Source organism: Rhincodon typus, chromosome 12, assembly GCF_021869965.1.
Source record: "Rhincodon typus isolate 14 chromosome 12, sRhiTyp1.1, whole genome shotgun sequence".
Classification (NCBI taxonomy): domain Eukaryota; kingdom Metazoa; phylum Chordata; class Chondrichthyes; order Orectolobiformes; family Rhincodontidae; genus Rhincodon; species Rhincodon typus.
The window spans coordinates 58,209,308-58,227,566 of record NC_063343.1 but is presented as its reverse complement, the minus strand read 5'-3'; the positions used below and the strand labels follow the sequence as shown (position 1 = coordinate 58,227,566).

The 18,259-nt window shown below is 41.2% G+C and overlaps 1 protein-coding gene across 1 annotated transcript in view; it reads right to left on the bottom strand.

Annotated features, from left to right (window-relative positions):
• The window catches only part of fat2 (FAT atypical cadherin 2), a 101,217-nt gene that overhangs the window by 24,911 nt on the left and 58,047 nt on the right, over positions 1–18,259 (bottom strand). Inside the window, exons 9-15 of the mRNA XM_020511574.2 lie at positions 13,427–17,488; positions 11,101–11,297; positions 10,482–10,635; positions 9,135–9,368; positions 4,821–5,210; positions 2,249–2,463; positions 1,271–1,408 (exon numbers count right to left, since the gene is read on the bottom strand). Of these exons, the coding sequence (XP_020367163.2) occupies positions 1,271–1,408; positions 2,249–2,463; positions 4,821–5,210; positions 9,135–9,368; positions 10,482–10,635; positions 11,101–11,297; positions 13,427–17,488 (5,390 nt within the window). The remainder of the gene's footprint in view (positions 1–1,270; positions 1,409–2,248; positions 2,464–4,820; positions 5,211–9,134; positions 9,369–10,481; positions 10,636–11,100; positions 11,298–13,426; positions 17,489–18,259) is intronic.

The window sequence follows — 18,259 nt, the reverse complement described above, 5'->3', positions numbered from 1 at the left end:
AACCTTGGGCTAGGGAGGGGAAAAGTCCTGATCCTTTTTTGATGTCAATGGTTGGCAAGTGTTACTTTATGAACATTCTTCAGGTGCAAGTTAGGATAGGCTTTGATATTTCCAGTGGTCAATTAACCTGTCTCTTCCCAGGTGATGAAGCATTGGAGGGCTGCCAGAATCAAATGTGCACAATTAAGAATCCTTTGATCAAATATAAGCAAGCTCTCCTGATGAACAACATATATATTATTCTACTAATATTATTTCCAAAAGTAGGTAGGGGTGGCATGGTGGCTCAGTGGTTAGCACTGCTGCCTCACAGTGCCAGGGGCCTGGCTTCAATTCCAGCCTCGGGTGGCTGTCTGTGTGGGGCTTATAAATTCTCCCTGTGTCTGCACAGGTTTCTTCCGTGTGGTCTGATTTCCTCCCACAGTCCAAAGATGTGCACATTAGGTGGATTGGCCAGGCTAAATTGCCCACGGTATCTAAGGATATTCAGGCTAGGTGGGTTAGCCATGGGAAATGCAGGGTTACAGAGATGGGGGTGGGTTAGGGAAGGATGCTCTTTGGAGGGTTGGTGTGGACTTGATGGGTCGAATGGCCTGCTTCCACTCTGTAGGGATTCTGTGATCTACTGCCTTATGAATGTGGAAGCCACATGTTAAAGTTCACATTCACTGTCCGCGACAGCGACAAACATGGTATGCCTTCAACAAGGTCTTAAACAAAATTTCCTGGTATCTTGGACACTGCTGCAAAGCAGCCTGTAGTGTGGCTAATTTTGGGCAATTGACGCACATTTTCTTCGACAACTTTAACAGATCCCAACTATTGCCAATACTATTTTACAGCAATTTTCAGGATGAAGTCTTTTTATAACCAGTGGAGTCTGGAAATGTTATCCAGCTGTGATTTGCAAACTCATTCTGAACCTTTGAACAAAGTCTGTTGCACAGTAAACATGATTTCTGACATCGGAAGTCCAGGGACTTCCTACCACTGTTTCTGACTGAATTTGCCAAAAGACGACTGGTATAATTTCTTTTTGATAATAATTTGATGTCAGGTTTTACAGCTGGAAGAAGAATTTTCTCATCAAATGCTCTGGCAAGTCTCACCAGGAAGAGAAATACACTTGTCCATTGTGCCACCCAACGCCTATGTTGTTAATCAGCGTGCCACTCAATCACCCTGACAGGGCAATGCTACTGTCCTCTGGGAAGGACAATGGTTCATCTACTGTACTTTCCTGGCTTTCGGTGACATATTTTCTATTTACCTCTTCCCTATCAAGGTGCTGTGATAACAAAATCTCCCCATTCTTCGAGTTTATTCTAAAATGCTGGTAGGGATCACCATCCAATATTGAGTAATGGATCAGGTTGTTTAGTGGTCCATCTTTGTCGGTAGCTGTTACCTAATGGAAATGTAGAGAGAGGAAGAGAACAACATGAGGTAGAAAGTCCTATCTCACCTTATTGAACTGATAAATGATAATTCAAGAACAATCTTTAATCCTAACAACAGACGCTGTTTGGGAGTCAAATTCGAGCTCAGATCAAGCACCCATGGCTCAGAGAGCAGTTAAGAGGCAACCATATTACTGTGTTGCTGGGAGTCACATATAGTCACATATACACCAGGTAAGGATGGCTGTTTCCTTCCCTAATGTACATTAGTGAACCAAACAGGTTTTCCTCCAATGGCTGGGTCAAAAATCATGAGAGTCTTGATTCCAGATTTGTATGGAATTCAAATTTCACCATCTCCTATGGCAGGATTTGAACTCCAGAACATTATCTGGGTCTCTGGATTGATAATCTAGCAATAATACCACTTGGCCCATTGCCTCCCATTTGGAATGAAGAAATCATTTTATTTTGCAGAAGAAATACCTTTACCTCACTATCACCCTAAAAGTTTGGCACTTGACCTCTGTACAGGAGTGGATACAGACAGTTTTATAGTCAGTTGAATTCTGAAGGAGAGTCATTCTGGACTTGAAACATTCACTCTATTTTTGTCTCCGCAGATGTTGCCAGAGTTTCTCCAGCACTTTCTGTTTTTATTTCATAGTTTTATGGGTTTTCAGTCAGATCTTATAAACTCATGTTGTAGTACTTATAGCAGGTGAGGAGAGAGACTGAACTGTGCAGCTATATAATTGATAATCTTTTTCAATAGCAATTTTGCTTTTATTTCCCAGTCTGATTTGTATTTAAATGATAATGAAAACAGAAGGTTTTTTTTTACTTACTTTAAGAACCAACTCCTCACGTAAAGCATCCTCACTGATTTCAGCACTGTACACACTGTGGCTGAACTTGGGTGCGTTGTCATTAACGTCTGTGACATTGAGGATCACCATTGTGCTGTCACTGAACAGTGGCGTTCCTTTCCTATTGCCTTCAACTGACAGGTAATACTCATGGCAGAATTCATAATCCAGGCTCCCATTCACATACAAGGCCCCTAAACACAGAATTGGTCATTGTTTTTGTAAACTGATTAACTTAAATGGATATCATTTCAAAGCTATTTCAACCGTTTTCTCACTGCCTGTCCGTAACAAACAAAACAAGAAGTTTAACATGTAGAAAAGCCATTACATGCCTCTCAATCCACTCCAGGTATAATAGACCGGATTTTCTGAGGGGTGACTATCTCACCAGATTGCCCCTCTGGCCCATCTTCTTTGCAAAGTAACTAGCTCCACATTTTCTGTGAGGAGGTTCTGATCAGGGGTCCTGCAGAAATGCAGAGCCGTACTTCCATTCTGACAGTTCCCTCCTAGTGCAGAAGTGTCAGAGCAAGGCAAACCATGAACCTATCCCTCAGCAATCAGCTGCTGTGCAGTGAAATGTAAAAGGTGATGTTTGAGTGCTGGCAGGGTAGGGTGCCAAATGACAGAAATCAAGTTTGGCAGGGGTTCTTGGTTTGGGGGAAGGTGGGCGCGGGGTGGCGTTGGTGGTCAAACTTGAGTGATAGGGATCTGGGTCGGGTCCGGTGTTGAAAGTTTGGATGAAGAGGGCTCAGGTTCAGTTGGTGGGGGCACGAAATTGGTTGTGTATGCTCTGTTCTGGCTGTGGGCGGGCAGATTGGGTTGGCTCAGGTCTGGTGTAAGAACGGAAGAGCCCAGCAGTGGTGGAGGGGGTGGTGGTCGAATCTGGCAGCAAGGGAAGGTCCCAGGGAGTGTGTGTGTGTGTGTATGTGTGTGTGTGTGTGTGTGTGTAAGGGATCTGAGGAGGTGTAACTGGGGTTGTGTAAGTTATGTACAGGGTCAGTTGAATAGTTGCTCAAGAGCCTGAGATTTCCTGAGTAACTACTAACTTAATTTCATCGGAAACCTTTCAATTCTCCAATTTAAATTTTCAGAGGGTTCCTGGCAGAGGGGAATTGCCCAGCAAAATCTTTAAATTTCCCAGGAAACTCTTTTGGAGCCTGCTATGATAGGGACTTCTCAGAGTCCCCATGAGCAACTCCCAATAATGCAAAATCAAGGACTGTCCAGCAGCATGGTGGCTCAGTGGTTAGCACTGCTGCCTCACAGCACCAGGGACCCGGGTTCGGTTCCACCCTTGAGCAACTGTTTGTGTGAAGTTTGCACATTCTCCCCGTGTCTGCGTGGGTTTCCTCCAGATGATCCGGTTTCCTCGCAGAGTCCAAAGTTATGCAGGTTAGGTGGATTGGCCATGCTAAATTGCCGGTAGTGTCCAGATGTGTAAATTAGGTGGATTAGCCATGGGAAATGTAGGGTTATGGGGAAAGGGTAGGGGGATGTGTCTGGGTGGGATGCTCTTTGGAGGGGCAGTGTGGACTTGTTGGGCCAATTGGCCTGTTTCCACACAGTAAGGATTCTATGATATCCTATGGAAATAAGACCATAAGACATGGGAACAGAAGTAGGCTGTTCAGCCCATCAGGTCTGCTCCACCATTCAATGAGATCGTGGCTGAAATCCAGGCTAATGATTTATGTTGATGTGCAAACACTAATCTATGTAAGTGAACGCAGCACCCATTTTAAACACAGCACCTCTCACAAGCAACAATGAGATGAATCAACTTATCTACCTTTGGGTTGAAGAAAAAATGTACCATGGCAACTCATTACCTTTCTCCAACAAGAGTTAAGGGGTAATCTTCAATACTTGTACAGGCTGACAAAGCTTCAGTTTAACATCTCATTTTAAAGACAGTTCTGATGATCCAGCAAATGTCTGCTCAGGACCTTACTCAGTGTAGCCCAATCTTACCATTGAATTTTACTAGTTACTAGCCACATTTAAAATCAAGCATACTACTACTGATGCAGTAAAGACCTGTGCATTTTAGTTATGTGTTGGACATGCTGTGCTTCCAAACAAAAATACTTTTGGTTAGCATTAAGTATTATTAGAGTTAGTTTGAACACTAGCCCAGCTCCTGGCTTCACAACATGTTCTGGCTCAAGTGAGCAAGTTCTTGTCTAAAGTTGGCCTCGTATACTGATATTAGATGTGAAAATATCCAATGTCCTTGTAACGTGAACTGCTTAAATATGCATAAATACCCTGTGGTACAATGGTAATCCTCTTACCCTATACCAGTCCATTCACTCTGTGTGGCACAGTGCTCTCCTGTGTACCTCATACAGTGCAAGCTACTACTTATTTAATTTTCCATAGCATGACCATATATCGGTAAGTCCTTCATTTACTGGTATCTCTTGTACAATAATGAAATAAAATAGTGAAACTAACAGCAACCACGTTGTATGTGCCCAGCAAATATTGCAGTATTAAATCAGTTGTTTTCAGAACAAAATAGATTTAAAACACTTAATTTTACCTGTTTTGGAATCAATGAGAAACTTGCCATGGTCATTGCCATTTGTGATATTGTAAAGGATCTGTGCATCATCAGTGGCGTCTTGTGTTAGTGCTGACACACTCAGTATCTCCGTCCCTTTGCTCACATTCTCTGGGATGCTGGCAATGTACTCCTTTTGTACAAAGACCGGGATGAATTCTTCAATGCCAATGACTGAAACCACCACATTGACAAAGGAAGAGAGTCTCTGTGGAAGGCCATGGTCTGTGGCCTGAACCATCAGGTTAAAAGTTTTCTGCTGCTCCTTGTATAAAGACTTTGCCAGATATATTACACCTGAGAGCTCATCAATGGAGAAATATTCATTTGCTGAGTCCACTAAGGAATATGTGACCTCTGCATTGAGACCTATTGATGGGGAAAACAAGATTAGGAAAGAACGATCATGGTTATCAGCTAGCACAAAGTTTAAACCCGGCAGATGGTGGACAGCTTCAGAATCTCTCCCATGATACAGACTCAATCTCTGCAACCCTTCAATGAAAGGGTAGGCAGTCCACCTAAAGTGACTTGCTGGAACTCTGCACCATAGTCATGTACTAACGAAGACCATATCTGCAAACCCATTTCATGGCTCAATTAACATACACATATATTAACATAGTCTGGGGAAGAACTAACCCCTTGGTATAGATGAGACAACAAGATGCAGAGCTGGATGAACACAGGTGGAGAGGAAACAAACAAAGAAGTTACCCTCCTCCCTCCGGAAGAAGAAGTGACCCTCCTCCCTCCGGAACTGTTTGTTTCCTCTCCACCTATCCTCTCCCCTATCCATCTTCTATCCGCCTCCCCCTCTCTCCCTATTTATTTCAGAACCCCCTTCCCCTCCCCCATTTCTGATGAAGGGTCTAGGCCCAAAACGTCAGCCTTTCTGCTCCTATGATGCTGCTTAGCCTGCTGTGTTCATCCAGCTCTGCACCTTGTTGTCTCGGATTCTCCAGCATCTGCAGTTCCTACTATCTCTGATTCAATTTTAACCCTTGGTATACATACCCATTCCAAGAGAAAAGTCTTCAATATCTGCACATTGTATTGGAAGAACATTAACTCCATTTCATCATACAGAATGAGACACTGAATCCTTACCCCGTATAATAAACCCTTCGTCCACACCTTTCTGCACACTGAATCTTCCTACAAGTTGTAAATCTTGCAGAATTTTGGGTCTGATAGATGATCTGTTATGAGTTTTGCAGTTAGGGAAATAACATCACACCTCCAGCAATCCCGGGGGCTATAAAGACACTGAAGAACTCAAACTGAGCTCAATGGAACATGAGCTTTGAAGGCAATTTGGTTAAACACAAGTTTAGACTCTGCACATTCAACCTGGAGCCTAACTTGGCTCTGAATGTGAAATCATAGCTTTGACAGAGATGAATATTAGTTTGGAATACAGTGAAAACTATACGTGGCAATGTTAAACAAAATACCCAACTCGTTAGTCAGTGCAGTACAATTCAGCTGCAGATTCTTCTTCAAGACTGAAATATTTTTGGTATTTATAATAATTGGTAAAATAGCTAGTATTTTAATGAAATTAGAAAACGTGAAGCAAAAGTGAACTTTAAACATGAGGAATCATAAGTGATGTAACAGATTATCTCAGATAATCTAGAACAAGAACAAAGAACAAAGAAAATTACAGCACAGGAACAGGCCCTTCAGCCCTCCAAGCCTGCACTGACATGCTGCCCATCATAACTAAACTCCCTACCCTTCTGGGGACCATATCCCTCTGTTCCCATCTTATTCATGTACTTGTCAAGAAGCCCTTTAAAAGTCACTATTGTATCTGCTTCCATTACCTCTCCTGGCAGTGAGTTCCAGGCACCTACCACCCTCTGTGTAAAAAGCCTGCCTTGTACATCACCTTTAAACCTTGCCCCTCGCACCTTAAACCCATGGCCCTTAGTAACTGGCTCTTCCACCCTGGGAAAAAGCTTCTGACTGTCTACTCTGTCCATGCGTTTCATAATCTTGTAGACCTCTATCAGGTCGCCCCTCAACGTCCGTCATTCCAGGGAGAACAACCCAAGTTTCTCCAACCTCTCCTCATAGCTAATGCCCTCCATACCAGGCAACTTCCTGATAAATCTTTTCTGTACCCTCTCCAAAGTCACCACATCCTTCTGGTAGTGTGGTGACCAGAATTGAACACAATATTCTAAGGTCTATAAAGCTGCAACATTACCTGCCAATTTTTAAACTCAATGCCCCAGCCGATGAAGGCAAGCACGCCATATGCCTTGTTGACTACCTTCTCCACCTGTGTTGCCACTTTCAGTGACCTGTGTACCTGTACACCCAGATCCCTCTGCCTACTGGTACTCTTAAGGGTTCTGCTATTTACTGTATATTTTCCATCTGGATTAGACCTTCCGAAATGCATTACCTCACATTTCTCTGGATTAAACTCCATCTGCCATCTCTCGGCCCAAGTCACCGACCGATCTATATCCTGCTTTATCCTTTGACAGTCTTCATCGCTATCCGCAATTCCACCAACTTTTGTGTCAGCGACAAACTTACTCATCAGACCAGTTATGTTTACCTCCCAATCATTTATATATATTACATATAGCAAAGGTCCCAACACTGATCCCTGAAGAACGCTTTTAGTCACAACCCTCCATTCAGAAACGCACCCTTCCACTACTACCCTCTGTCTTCTATGACCGAGCCAGTTTTTTTATCCATCTTGCAAGCTCACATCTGACCCCATGCGACTTTACCTTCTGTATCAGCCTGCCATGAGGGACCTTGTCAAAGGCATCAATGAAGTCCATGTAGACAGCATCCACTGCCCTACCCTCATTGATCATCTTTGTCACTTCCTCAAAAGCTCAACCAAGTTAGTGAGACATGACCTCCCCTTCACAAAACCATGTTTCCTCTTGCTAATATGCCCACCTATTTCCAAGCGGGAGTAAATCCTGTCTCGAAGAATCCTCTCCAATAATTTCCCTACCACTGACGTAAGGCTCACCAGCCTGTAATTAGCTGGATTATCCTTGCCACCCTTTTTAAACAAAGGAACAACTTTGGCTATTCTCCAATCCTCTGGGACCTCTCCTGTAGCCAGTGAGGATACAAAGATTTCTCTCAAGGCCCCAGCAATTTCCTCCCTTGCCTCTCTCAGTATTTTGGGGGATATCCCATCAAGCCCTGGGACTTGTCTACGTTAATGTTTTTCAAGACCCCCGGTATCTCCTCTCTTTTGATCTCAACATGACCAAAACTATCTTCACACCCTTCCCCAGACTCATCATCCACCAAGTCTTTCTCCACAGTGAATACTGACACAAAGTACTCATTTGATACCTCGTCCATTTCCTCTGGCTCCACACACAAATTCCCTTCCCTGTCCTTGAGTGGGTCAACCCTCTTCCTGGCCACTCTCTTGCTCTTTATATATGTATAAAACGCCTTGGGATTTTCCTTAATCCTATTGGCCAATGACTTTTTCATGACCCCTTTTAGTCCTCCTGACTCCTTGCTTAAGTTTCTTTTGACTTTCCTTGTATTCCACCCTGGCTTCATGTGTTCCTAGCCTCCTAGCCTTCATAGATGCGTTCTTTTTCTTTCTGATTAGGCTCACAATATTTCTTGTTATCCAAGGTTCCCTAAACTTGCCATACTTATCCATCATCCTTAAAGGAACGTGCCGGTCCTGAGTTCCCAGCAACTTACACTTGAAAGCCTCCCACATACCAGATGTTGATTTGCCTTCAAACATCTGCCTCCAATCTGCATTCTTCAGTTCCTGCCTAATATTGTTGTAATTAGCCTTCCTCCAATTTAGCACCTTCACCCGACATCTACACTTATCCTGATCCATCAACACCTTAAAGATTACTGAATTGTGATCACTGTTCCCAAGCTGCTCCCCTACTAAGACGTTGACCACCTGGCCAGGCTCATTCCCCAATATAACTGTTTAATATCTTTGCCTGTCTTTTAATTCTCACCTATGAAGTATGGTGCACATCTCTAATATGGGTTTGTCAGTTCTCTGAGCAGATGCTGGACAATCTGTTAAGTGGCTTCAGGTACAGTACAAGTTGGAAGCCACACTAATTTAGAAAAGAAAATGCCATCTCAATCAGTCACCTCTTTTATGAATCACTCACAATTTTTCATCAAGAATGAGTTGTAGATGTATATTTGAGATCCTTAATTGAACATCAATACAACAGAAGGTTCATACATATTGGCCAAATCTACAATAAGACCACTGCACACAGTAGCTTTTTACAGAATACTTACGAAAATCAGGATCTCTGGCGTGGACAACTGCCACAGGGGTCTTGACAGTGGTGTTATCAAAGACAGATACTGCATACTGAGTTGCAGAGAACTTGGGAGGGTTGTCATTCACATCCTGTAATATAATGCTTATATCTGCCTCGCAAAATAGGCCACTCCCGTCAGATGCTTTTGCAACCAGATTATATATAGCTTGACTCTCACGGTCCAAAGTGCCAACTGTCATCAATTCCCCTGAGGCAAAGAATAGAAACAAGAGTTACTAAAATGTAAACTGCCATTCAAATCCTTAATACCTCCTTGATCAGTCAAGTGATTCATCAACTGTCTAAATTGAGACATGCCAAACTGGAAAGTCCAAGGTTTAATCACCAGTGTGAGTTGAAGTTAACTAACCACATCTGGGTTGGTTTTTGGAGTTCTCTAATTGGGCTCAGGGAGCATGGGTTACTGAAGGATCTTCACTCATCATTACTAACTAGGTACCACTGCTGAAAATCTGCACCCATGGCTGACAAATAAGAGCAGGACTGGGCTCGGCTTTGATGTTACTGTGCTTACAAAGACCAGTTGGCCTGAATGAGTAGGCTCGTCCATTAAAAGTAACCACATTGATGAGGTACTAAAGGGTTGCCACTGCCTGCAGAACTGTACTTTTGATGATATTGAAAGACAGTAGGAAGAAAACTGATGGAGACATCTGGTGATAAACTGGAAAAAAAAACTCTTTAGTTAGCCTAAGTATGATTATCTTTCTTAACAACCATGCTTTTTATTGCCTGAGGGTTAACTGTATGAATTGGCTTCACTTCGCTCAGACTCTCTCAAGCATTTTTCTCTTCTTGCCTTGGGGCAGCTGTCATTATCACTCCCCATTTCGGCTGGACAACTGACACAATTCAATAGAATAAATTTAAATACAACTTGAAAAACCAAAAGTAGGGCTCTTATGGCAGTGCCCCTACCCCTAGATCAGGAGGCCCAGGTTCAAGTCCCACTTGCTCCAGAGGTGTCCAATAATATCTCTAAACAAGTTGACAAGGAAAATATCTAAAAACAATCATCAACTCCATTAGCATTCCATCGTTCAACTATCGGAATATTGAAAGGCAATCTGGTATGACTAAGGTTTTTGCCTTCAGCATTTTCTGTTTCCATCCCTACACTTCACTGCTAAATACTACTGTGGCAAATGCTGGTGCAAAGTCTGCCCAGCACTCATTAACGACTTGAGAACCTCTACAGGCTCTACGCTGCAGGGTTACATATCAGTTTTTCATTTGTTATGGTTAAATACTACTGTGTTATTTACATATAAATCTCTAACCCAACTGTTTATTTCTTTACCTGTCTGTGGGTCAAGTCGAAACTTGTTTGCGCCTGGCCCATGCAGAGTGTAAGTTATCTGAGCATTGATGCCAGCATCTGAGTCTGTTGCAGAAACCTTCAAAATGAACTGACCCCAAGGCGCACCTTCTGAAATGACTTCAGTGTATGTGAGCTGTGAAAAGAAAGCCGAATATCAAAACAAAATAGACATATGGAAGCAGTGACACATGTGACAGACTGAACATTATATAGTACTTTTCTACAGAGCATTGATAAGTAATGTGCCAAATGCATGCATCCCACAATGTTTATGCATGTTGAGGATATGATGGGTATAGAAGCTAAAGGTGTAATTCAGGATACATTGTCCTAGGGGAAGAATGACACCATTGTATTCTCTCAAAGAACTTAGATAACTCCCAGTATGGTATCCGGAGATTCAGATTTATCTGGAGATTCAGATTTTAGAAAAGGAAATAAGTTCATTAAAAGAATCTTGAATGTTTTGTTGTGTTTTCCACAGTGCGAAGGAATTAATGGCCAGGAATTGCTGTAGTGTTTCTGCTACTCCAGCACCATAACATTGATGAATGTTTGGTTAGATGCATAGCCATTCTTTTTGTTGCAGGATAATTACCTGTTTGCAGTGTGGGCTGTTATCGTTAACATCTTGAACAAGGACTTCAACTGCTGATTCAGCCAGAAACCTGCCATCAGTGGCTGTGATATTTAGAATGTATTTTTCTTTGTCCTCTCGATCCAGAGCTTCCTTTACGTAAACTCGCCACTGGTTTTCAAAGTTCTCAATAGCAAACTGGCCCAGAAGGTCACCATCTAATGAAACAAATTAGGAGTCACAGTCAATTTAATCTTAATTGTGAAACATTAGATGCAATGTCTTAAAATGAGGTACTGAAGGAGGCCATTCAGCCTCTCATGTCCGTGCTAGTGTTCTGCAAGAGTAGTCCACAAAGTCCCAACTATGCCCTGCATATCATACCTTATCAGATAATTATCTAATTCTATTATGACAGCCATGATTGAATTTGCCTCCAACACATTCTCATGCAATACATTTCAGATCCTAACCACTTCTTCTAAGTTCTGGTGATGACAGGCCTATTCAACTCAATCTCTCCTCATCTGACAAACCTGTCAAGCAGGAATCAGTTTGGTGAATCTTTGCTGAACTTCCTTGATGGCAAGTATGGATATATTTTACATTAGGAGTCCAAAACTGCACACAATGTTCCAGATGGTGTCTTACCAAGACCCTGTACAACTTTATTCCTTCAGGGGATATGGGCTTCACTGAGTGGGTCAGCATTTATTGCCCATTCCTAAATCCATAGTTACCCTTTAGAAGGTGAGTTGCCTTCTTGAACCACTGCAGTTCATTTGGTGCGGGTGCATCTACAATGCTATAAGGGAGGGAGTTCAGGATTTTGCAGTTCCTTGTTCCTGTACTAAAGCTCTCTTGCAATGAAGGCCAACATACACTTGCCCTCCGAACTGCTTGTTGTACCTGCATGCTTGCTTTAAATGATGGCATTGCTGTTTCTTGTTACTGAACCAACTTTGTATCCATGCTGTCACTGTCCTTTGCTGTTGTGTGGCAGTGTTTCAAATACTGTTAAAGAGTCCATGTACACCATGTTACCGACATTACATCCATTAACCTCAACGAAATTAGTTATACACAATTTTTCCTTTAAAACTTGTGGTAGCTTTCCTGAATGAATCCACATTTGTCCAATTGACTATTAATTTTATTTTAGATTATCATTTCTAAATGCCTTCTGACCACCGAGATGGAAATACGTGGCCCATAGTTTCTGACCTGAACCTCATAGCCATTTTTCAAGAAGGGTGTAATATTTGCAATTCTCTCATCCTCTGGTGGTTTATCTATCAGTTGGAAAGACAACAGGCAATTCACACAACAGGCAGGTGATAGACTCTGAAAAGTGTACCTTTTATTTTGATATTGGTATAATTATTGAGATACATGACCAAACATTAGTTATTTTAAAAGGTTGATGTGGATGCATATAAATATATCTTGGAACTTTTAAACAGAGGACACCTTGCTAAGGAAAAGGTACAGATGTACAACAGCAACAATGTTGCACTTAAAAAGTAGCAGGGAGCTGGAAGGGTCATACAGCCTGGGGAAATTTCACAGAAAGGTCACACGGCTAAGATTGTGGAATAAGACAACTGCATTTTTTGAACTCAGTGAAACAGAATTTGCGACTCGTCTGAGAGTAACTGCCATAGCTCCCTATCTTTTTCTTTGCTACACCATACAGCAAACTTTGTCAAGTGAAAACCAACCAAAAATAATCTTTTACCACTCAGAGAGAGTTCCTGAAGGAGATTTTCTTAAAATTTACCCCAATATCTGAAGCAAAGGGAACTCTACCAATTACCATTTTTTGAGAAAGACATCTATAGAATGACCTTAGGCTGAGATACCCTCAGAATCAGAAAATAGTTTGGGTCAATCTATGACTTATCCTTCTTTCGTGAATTTAACTATCACTTGGCCAAAATGCTTCAAAGTGAACACTCTGAAGAATTATTTTTTGTTTCTCTTCAAACTTAACTATGTGCATTAGATTCTTAGAAGAATGGACATATATCTTATATATACATGTCATATATATATAATCCAAACTGTCTGCCAATTATTTTGGCATCTTTATATGAGTAAGTTTGTTTTGGTAATAAACCAGTAATTTGTTGTTCACTAAAGAAACTTGGCCGACTTGTTCTAAACCCTGAATGTCTTAGAATATACACTTGGCCATATCATAAAAAAAATTAAATTTAGTTGTGGCCAATGGAGGAGTGGAACTTGAAAAGTAACCAGTGCACCCCTCCAACCTCAGTGGTGACAGTATGGTTGCTGCCTTCCTAAACATCAATATCTAAATGAATATATTATACCAAAGATATACCTGTAATATAGCAGGTGGCATGTCTATTGGATTCTGTAATATCAGCATCCACCATAGTAAGAACAACAACCACTTCCCCAGGTTTGCTGTCTTCGCTGACTGTAGCCTTGTAGATGTCGCTTGTGAACTGTGGAGAATTGTCATTTTCATCAGTGACCGCAACTTCTATGATGGCAGTTGAGGACATTTGGACTTTTCCTCCGTGATCAAATGCCACCACGGCAAACTTGTAACTGCTTTTTGTTTCACAGTCCAGTTCCTTCAGTGTTGTAAGCCACCCACTGTCTCCATCAATGGCAAAAACATTGGTCACATCATCAAATTCATTAGACAAGCTATAGGTAACATGTCCATTGGTTCCTGTGTCCTGGTCATTGGCAGTCACCTGTATGACTGTGGTCCCAGCTGGCATGTTCTCTGGGATGAAGGCTCGATAAGGATTTGCCTCAAATATGGGTTGGTTATCATTCACATCCTTTACCTGGATGCTGATAGACACTGAAGAAGCAACCTCTAAATCTCCATGGAAACACTGAGCAATTACATCAATTTTGTACCATTTGGTTTTTTCATGATCTATGTTCTTCCCAATTTTCAATGTTCCAGTGTTTTTATCAAGGGTGAATACTCCACCCTTATTACTTTCATCAGTATTTCCCTTCACCAGACTATAAATAACTGGTTGGTCAGCTTCTGCTGTGATTACACCAATTTCTGACCCTGCTGGAAGATCCTCTGAGGCTGAGAAAGTGTACAGTGGTTCAGAGAATCGTGGAATTGATAGGTCAGGTGGGATAACTTTGACGAGAACAGGAACACAGGAATCCTGCTGCGGCGAGCCCCCATCTCGTGCTTTCACGTAATAAGTAAATGAGTTGTTCTCCAACCCAATCAGACTCTCCTTGATTGTGATAAATCCAGTAAGAGAATTTATCTCCAGTATATCCTCAACCTTGTCTTCACTGGAGGCAACAGAGTAACTGACATCTGCATTCATTCCTTCATCTGCGTCAACAGCCACGATCTGGATTACAGGAGCACCCTTAAGAGTGCTGGCAGGGATATGAATTTTGTATTCAGCAGCTTGGAATTGAGGTGCATTGTCATTCTCATCAGTCAATATAATATTCACAGTGCAAAAATCCACCTTACCGCCTCCATCTTTTGCCATCACTTTAATGGCAATGACCTTTTCTGTTGAATTTTCACGGTCCAGTTTCTGTGATGTTAAAATACGGCCATGGTTGTCGATGCTAAATTTCTCTCTGGCTAACTTATTTATGATTGTATAGTCAATGTGACCATATGGGCCAGAGACTCTGTCGATGGCTTTGAGTTCAATTACATGTGTCCCCACCTCAGCATTTTCAGCAAGCTCAATTTCATACATGTTTTGATCAAATATGGGCTTGAATTTATTTGTCTTCGAAGTTCTAATCTGAATCGGTATAGATCTCCTGAAAACACGGTCAGAAACGGACACATTCAAGTGATAATTTGATTGTAATATTTTCTTACAAGAATTTGACAGAGAAATGATTCCAGATTTTGTTCCAATTATAAAGTGTCTTTGTTCATTTCCTTCCGTGATGATGTACTCCAGTTTATCAATATCTATGCTGTCTGGATCTCTTGCCTGCACTCGTATAACAAAATGACCACATGTAGCCACTTCACTTATAGTAGTCTCATACTGATTTTGGCGAAACGTAGGTGGGTTATCATTGAAATCTGAAATGTATACATTCAGGAGTACATCTCTACTTAATGGTGGAATACCATTATCTACAGCCCTAATTGTAAGGCTATATTGTTGGGTCTTTTCATAATCCAGTATACGTGCTGTTGTAACAAGGCCATTACTAGTGTCAATATGGAAGTATTCTGAACTATTTGTAATAGCTGCAAATTGATAGCTGATAACTTTGTTCCTTCCAGAATCGGCATCACTGGCACTGACCTGTACCACAGAGGTACCGATAACGGAGGCCTCAGATAATGTTGCAGCATAGACCTTTTCTGTGAACATGGGAGGGTTGTCATTGACATCTTCAACTTCAATCTCAACAATTGCTTCTGCTGAAAATCCAGTCACTGAATCTGTGGCCTGCACAGTCAGTACATGCTTTGTCTGGTCTTCATAATCCAACGCATCAATCACATTCAGAACGCCAGCCTTAAATTCAATAGAGAATAAGCTCAGTGCTCTCTGTGTGACAATGTTGTAGATCACATGGAATCCTGATGGGTTGTTGGCATGTACATGAAGAATTGGTGTGTTGGGAGAGATGTTTTCGGGGACGCTGATTCTATAGTATGGCTTTTCAAACCGTGGGGTGATTTTATCCCTGACAGTGATAACAGCTTCAGTCTGTGCATAAAGTGGAGGATCTCCTCTATCTTGAGCTATAACAGTTAATGTATATTTATCTGATGCATCAGAATCAAGATGCTCACTGAGAGAAATGTCCCCGAGGTAGGGATCAATCCAAAAGTATTTATAATGATCGACAAGACTGTAATGGATGACTGCATTTTCTCCAGTGTCCTTATCATCAGCAGTAACTTGACAGATAACATCACCTGGTTCTGCATCATCTTGAACTGTAGCTAAGTATGGTAAGTGGACAAAATTTGGTGCGTTGTCATTAATATCCTCAACAGTAACTTTAACTAATGTATGTGCAATTCTAGGAGGGTTACGCAGATCACGTGCCTCAATAACAAATTCATATTCTTCCTGTTCTTCACGGTCACATGCCACTCCAGTTGTTTGGAAAGCACCAGATGTTTTAATCACTCGAAACCTTTTATCTGGATTTAATATATAGTAAAAGATGGGTTCATTCAGCTGATTTCCAGATGCTATCACAATACCTAAAGTTTCCATGAGTGTAGTATTTTCCAACACTGAAAATACGTGCAAGTTCTGGGCAAACGTTAGGCCACTTTCCTTTAAAGTGGACACTTTTATCTTTACTATTGCAGTACCTTTTAGCATCCCATCAGATGCTCTAACTGTCAGTTCAAAATGGCCTTTAAGATTGGCTGCATCTTGAACCGAAATTAAGCCAGTGGAAGAATCAATACTGAATGTCTCCTTGTTACTTCCATCGACTATACTGTATGTGATTTTTGAGAAATTGTCAGAGTCTGCGTCTGCTGCTTTCACTGTGAGAATGTCAGTCCCTTTGTGAGCAGGAATCAGCAAAATTGATTCATATAAGTCTTTCTCAAACCTTGGAGGACAGTCATTAACATCCATCACCATTATAGTGATATTTGCTACTTCTGCTGCAAATAGAGTTGGCTGCCCACGATCATGTACCTGAACCGTGAGATGAAAGATGGAGATGGCTTCATGGTCAATAACAGCAGCGGTGCTGATGGTTCCCATATTGGGATCAATTGTAAAGTATTTCAACATATCAGATTCCATGATTTGATATACCAACATGCCATTGGCACCTTTGTCGCGATCAGTCGCTTTAACTACAAGGGGTGTGTTCCTCTCATCCAGAACAACACTGTTGATGGGAGAATTCTCATTGATTCTGCCAATGTACTGAGATTGGACAAGGATGGGTGGGTTGTCATTTTCATCTATAATGTCTATTGACACCAACAGACTGTTGTATAGACCAGTCATGCTAGTACCTTGAATTTTCAATTTGTAAGCCGAGTTTTTCTCAAAATCCAGCTTCTTATGAAGAGCTATCACACCAGAATATGAATTGATATGAAATGTGTCATCTGTGTTTCCATCTTTAATTTCATAAGTCACTGATGATTGGCTGGTTGCAGTTACCATGATAACCGATGATCCAATGTTAGTTGCTTCGCTGATTTCTTCATAATACTCCTTCATCAGAAACTTGGGAGGTGAATAATCAGAAACCATAACAATAATTTCAACACTGGCAAGTGTACTGAGTTGAGGATAACCTTGATCCTTGGCTTTCACTGTTAAATCATAGGATCTTTTAACTGCTTGATCTAGCTTCTTAGCCACAGTTATCTTGCCAGAAACAGGGTCAATATTAAATGTATTGCCACTGTTACCTGAAAAACACATGGGAAGAAGATTATTCTTTTACATGTACTCAAAACGTTAACTGTCTTTAGGCTTATGGTGTAAAATCTTATCTACACTTAAATGAAAATTATTCTTAACAATGACATTATCGGACAATTTCTCAATGTGCACATTAATTCTCTATTGTAGCTTTATATTAAGTATGCCTCTTAAGTCTAGCTTTTATACATCTTGATTGGAATGCCATACAATGAGTTGACAAGGAAAGGAAATAGTGGCACTTTTATTCATTCTAATGCACACAATCAACGACCTACACTTTGCAATTGACTGATCACATGTTCAACAATTGTCTCAGTTTTAGTTAAAGTGGGTAAAGAATTGTGCACTATGAAATGCTGTGCATTGTTAAAAAGAACTGTAGCCCAAATGCTGCATTGCCTTATATAATATTAAATGTCACTTTTGTTAAATTCTTTGTTGAGTAACTGTTTTCAACTGAAAATGTAGAAAAGAAAGGCTTGCATTTATGGAGCACCTTTCACAATTACAATGTCCCAAAGCTCGATAAATGCGGTTTCTGTTTGAACGGGGCTCAGATAGCTGAACGATAAGGAAAATATGTGTCGTATCTCCAAGTTTGCAGGTGACACAAAGCTGGGTGGGAGGGTACGCTGTGAGGAGGATGCGGAGTAGCTTCAGTGTGATTTAGACAAGTTAAGCAAGTGTGTGTTTTGATGGCAGATTCAGTATAATGTGAATAAATGTGAAGTTATCCACCTTGGTCGCAAAAACAT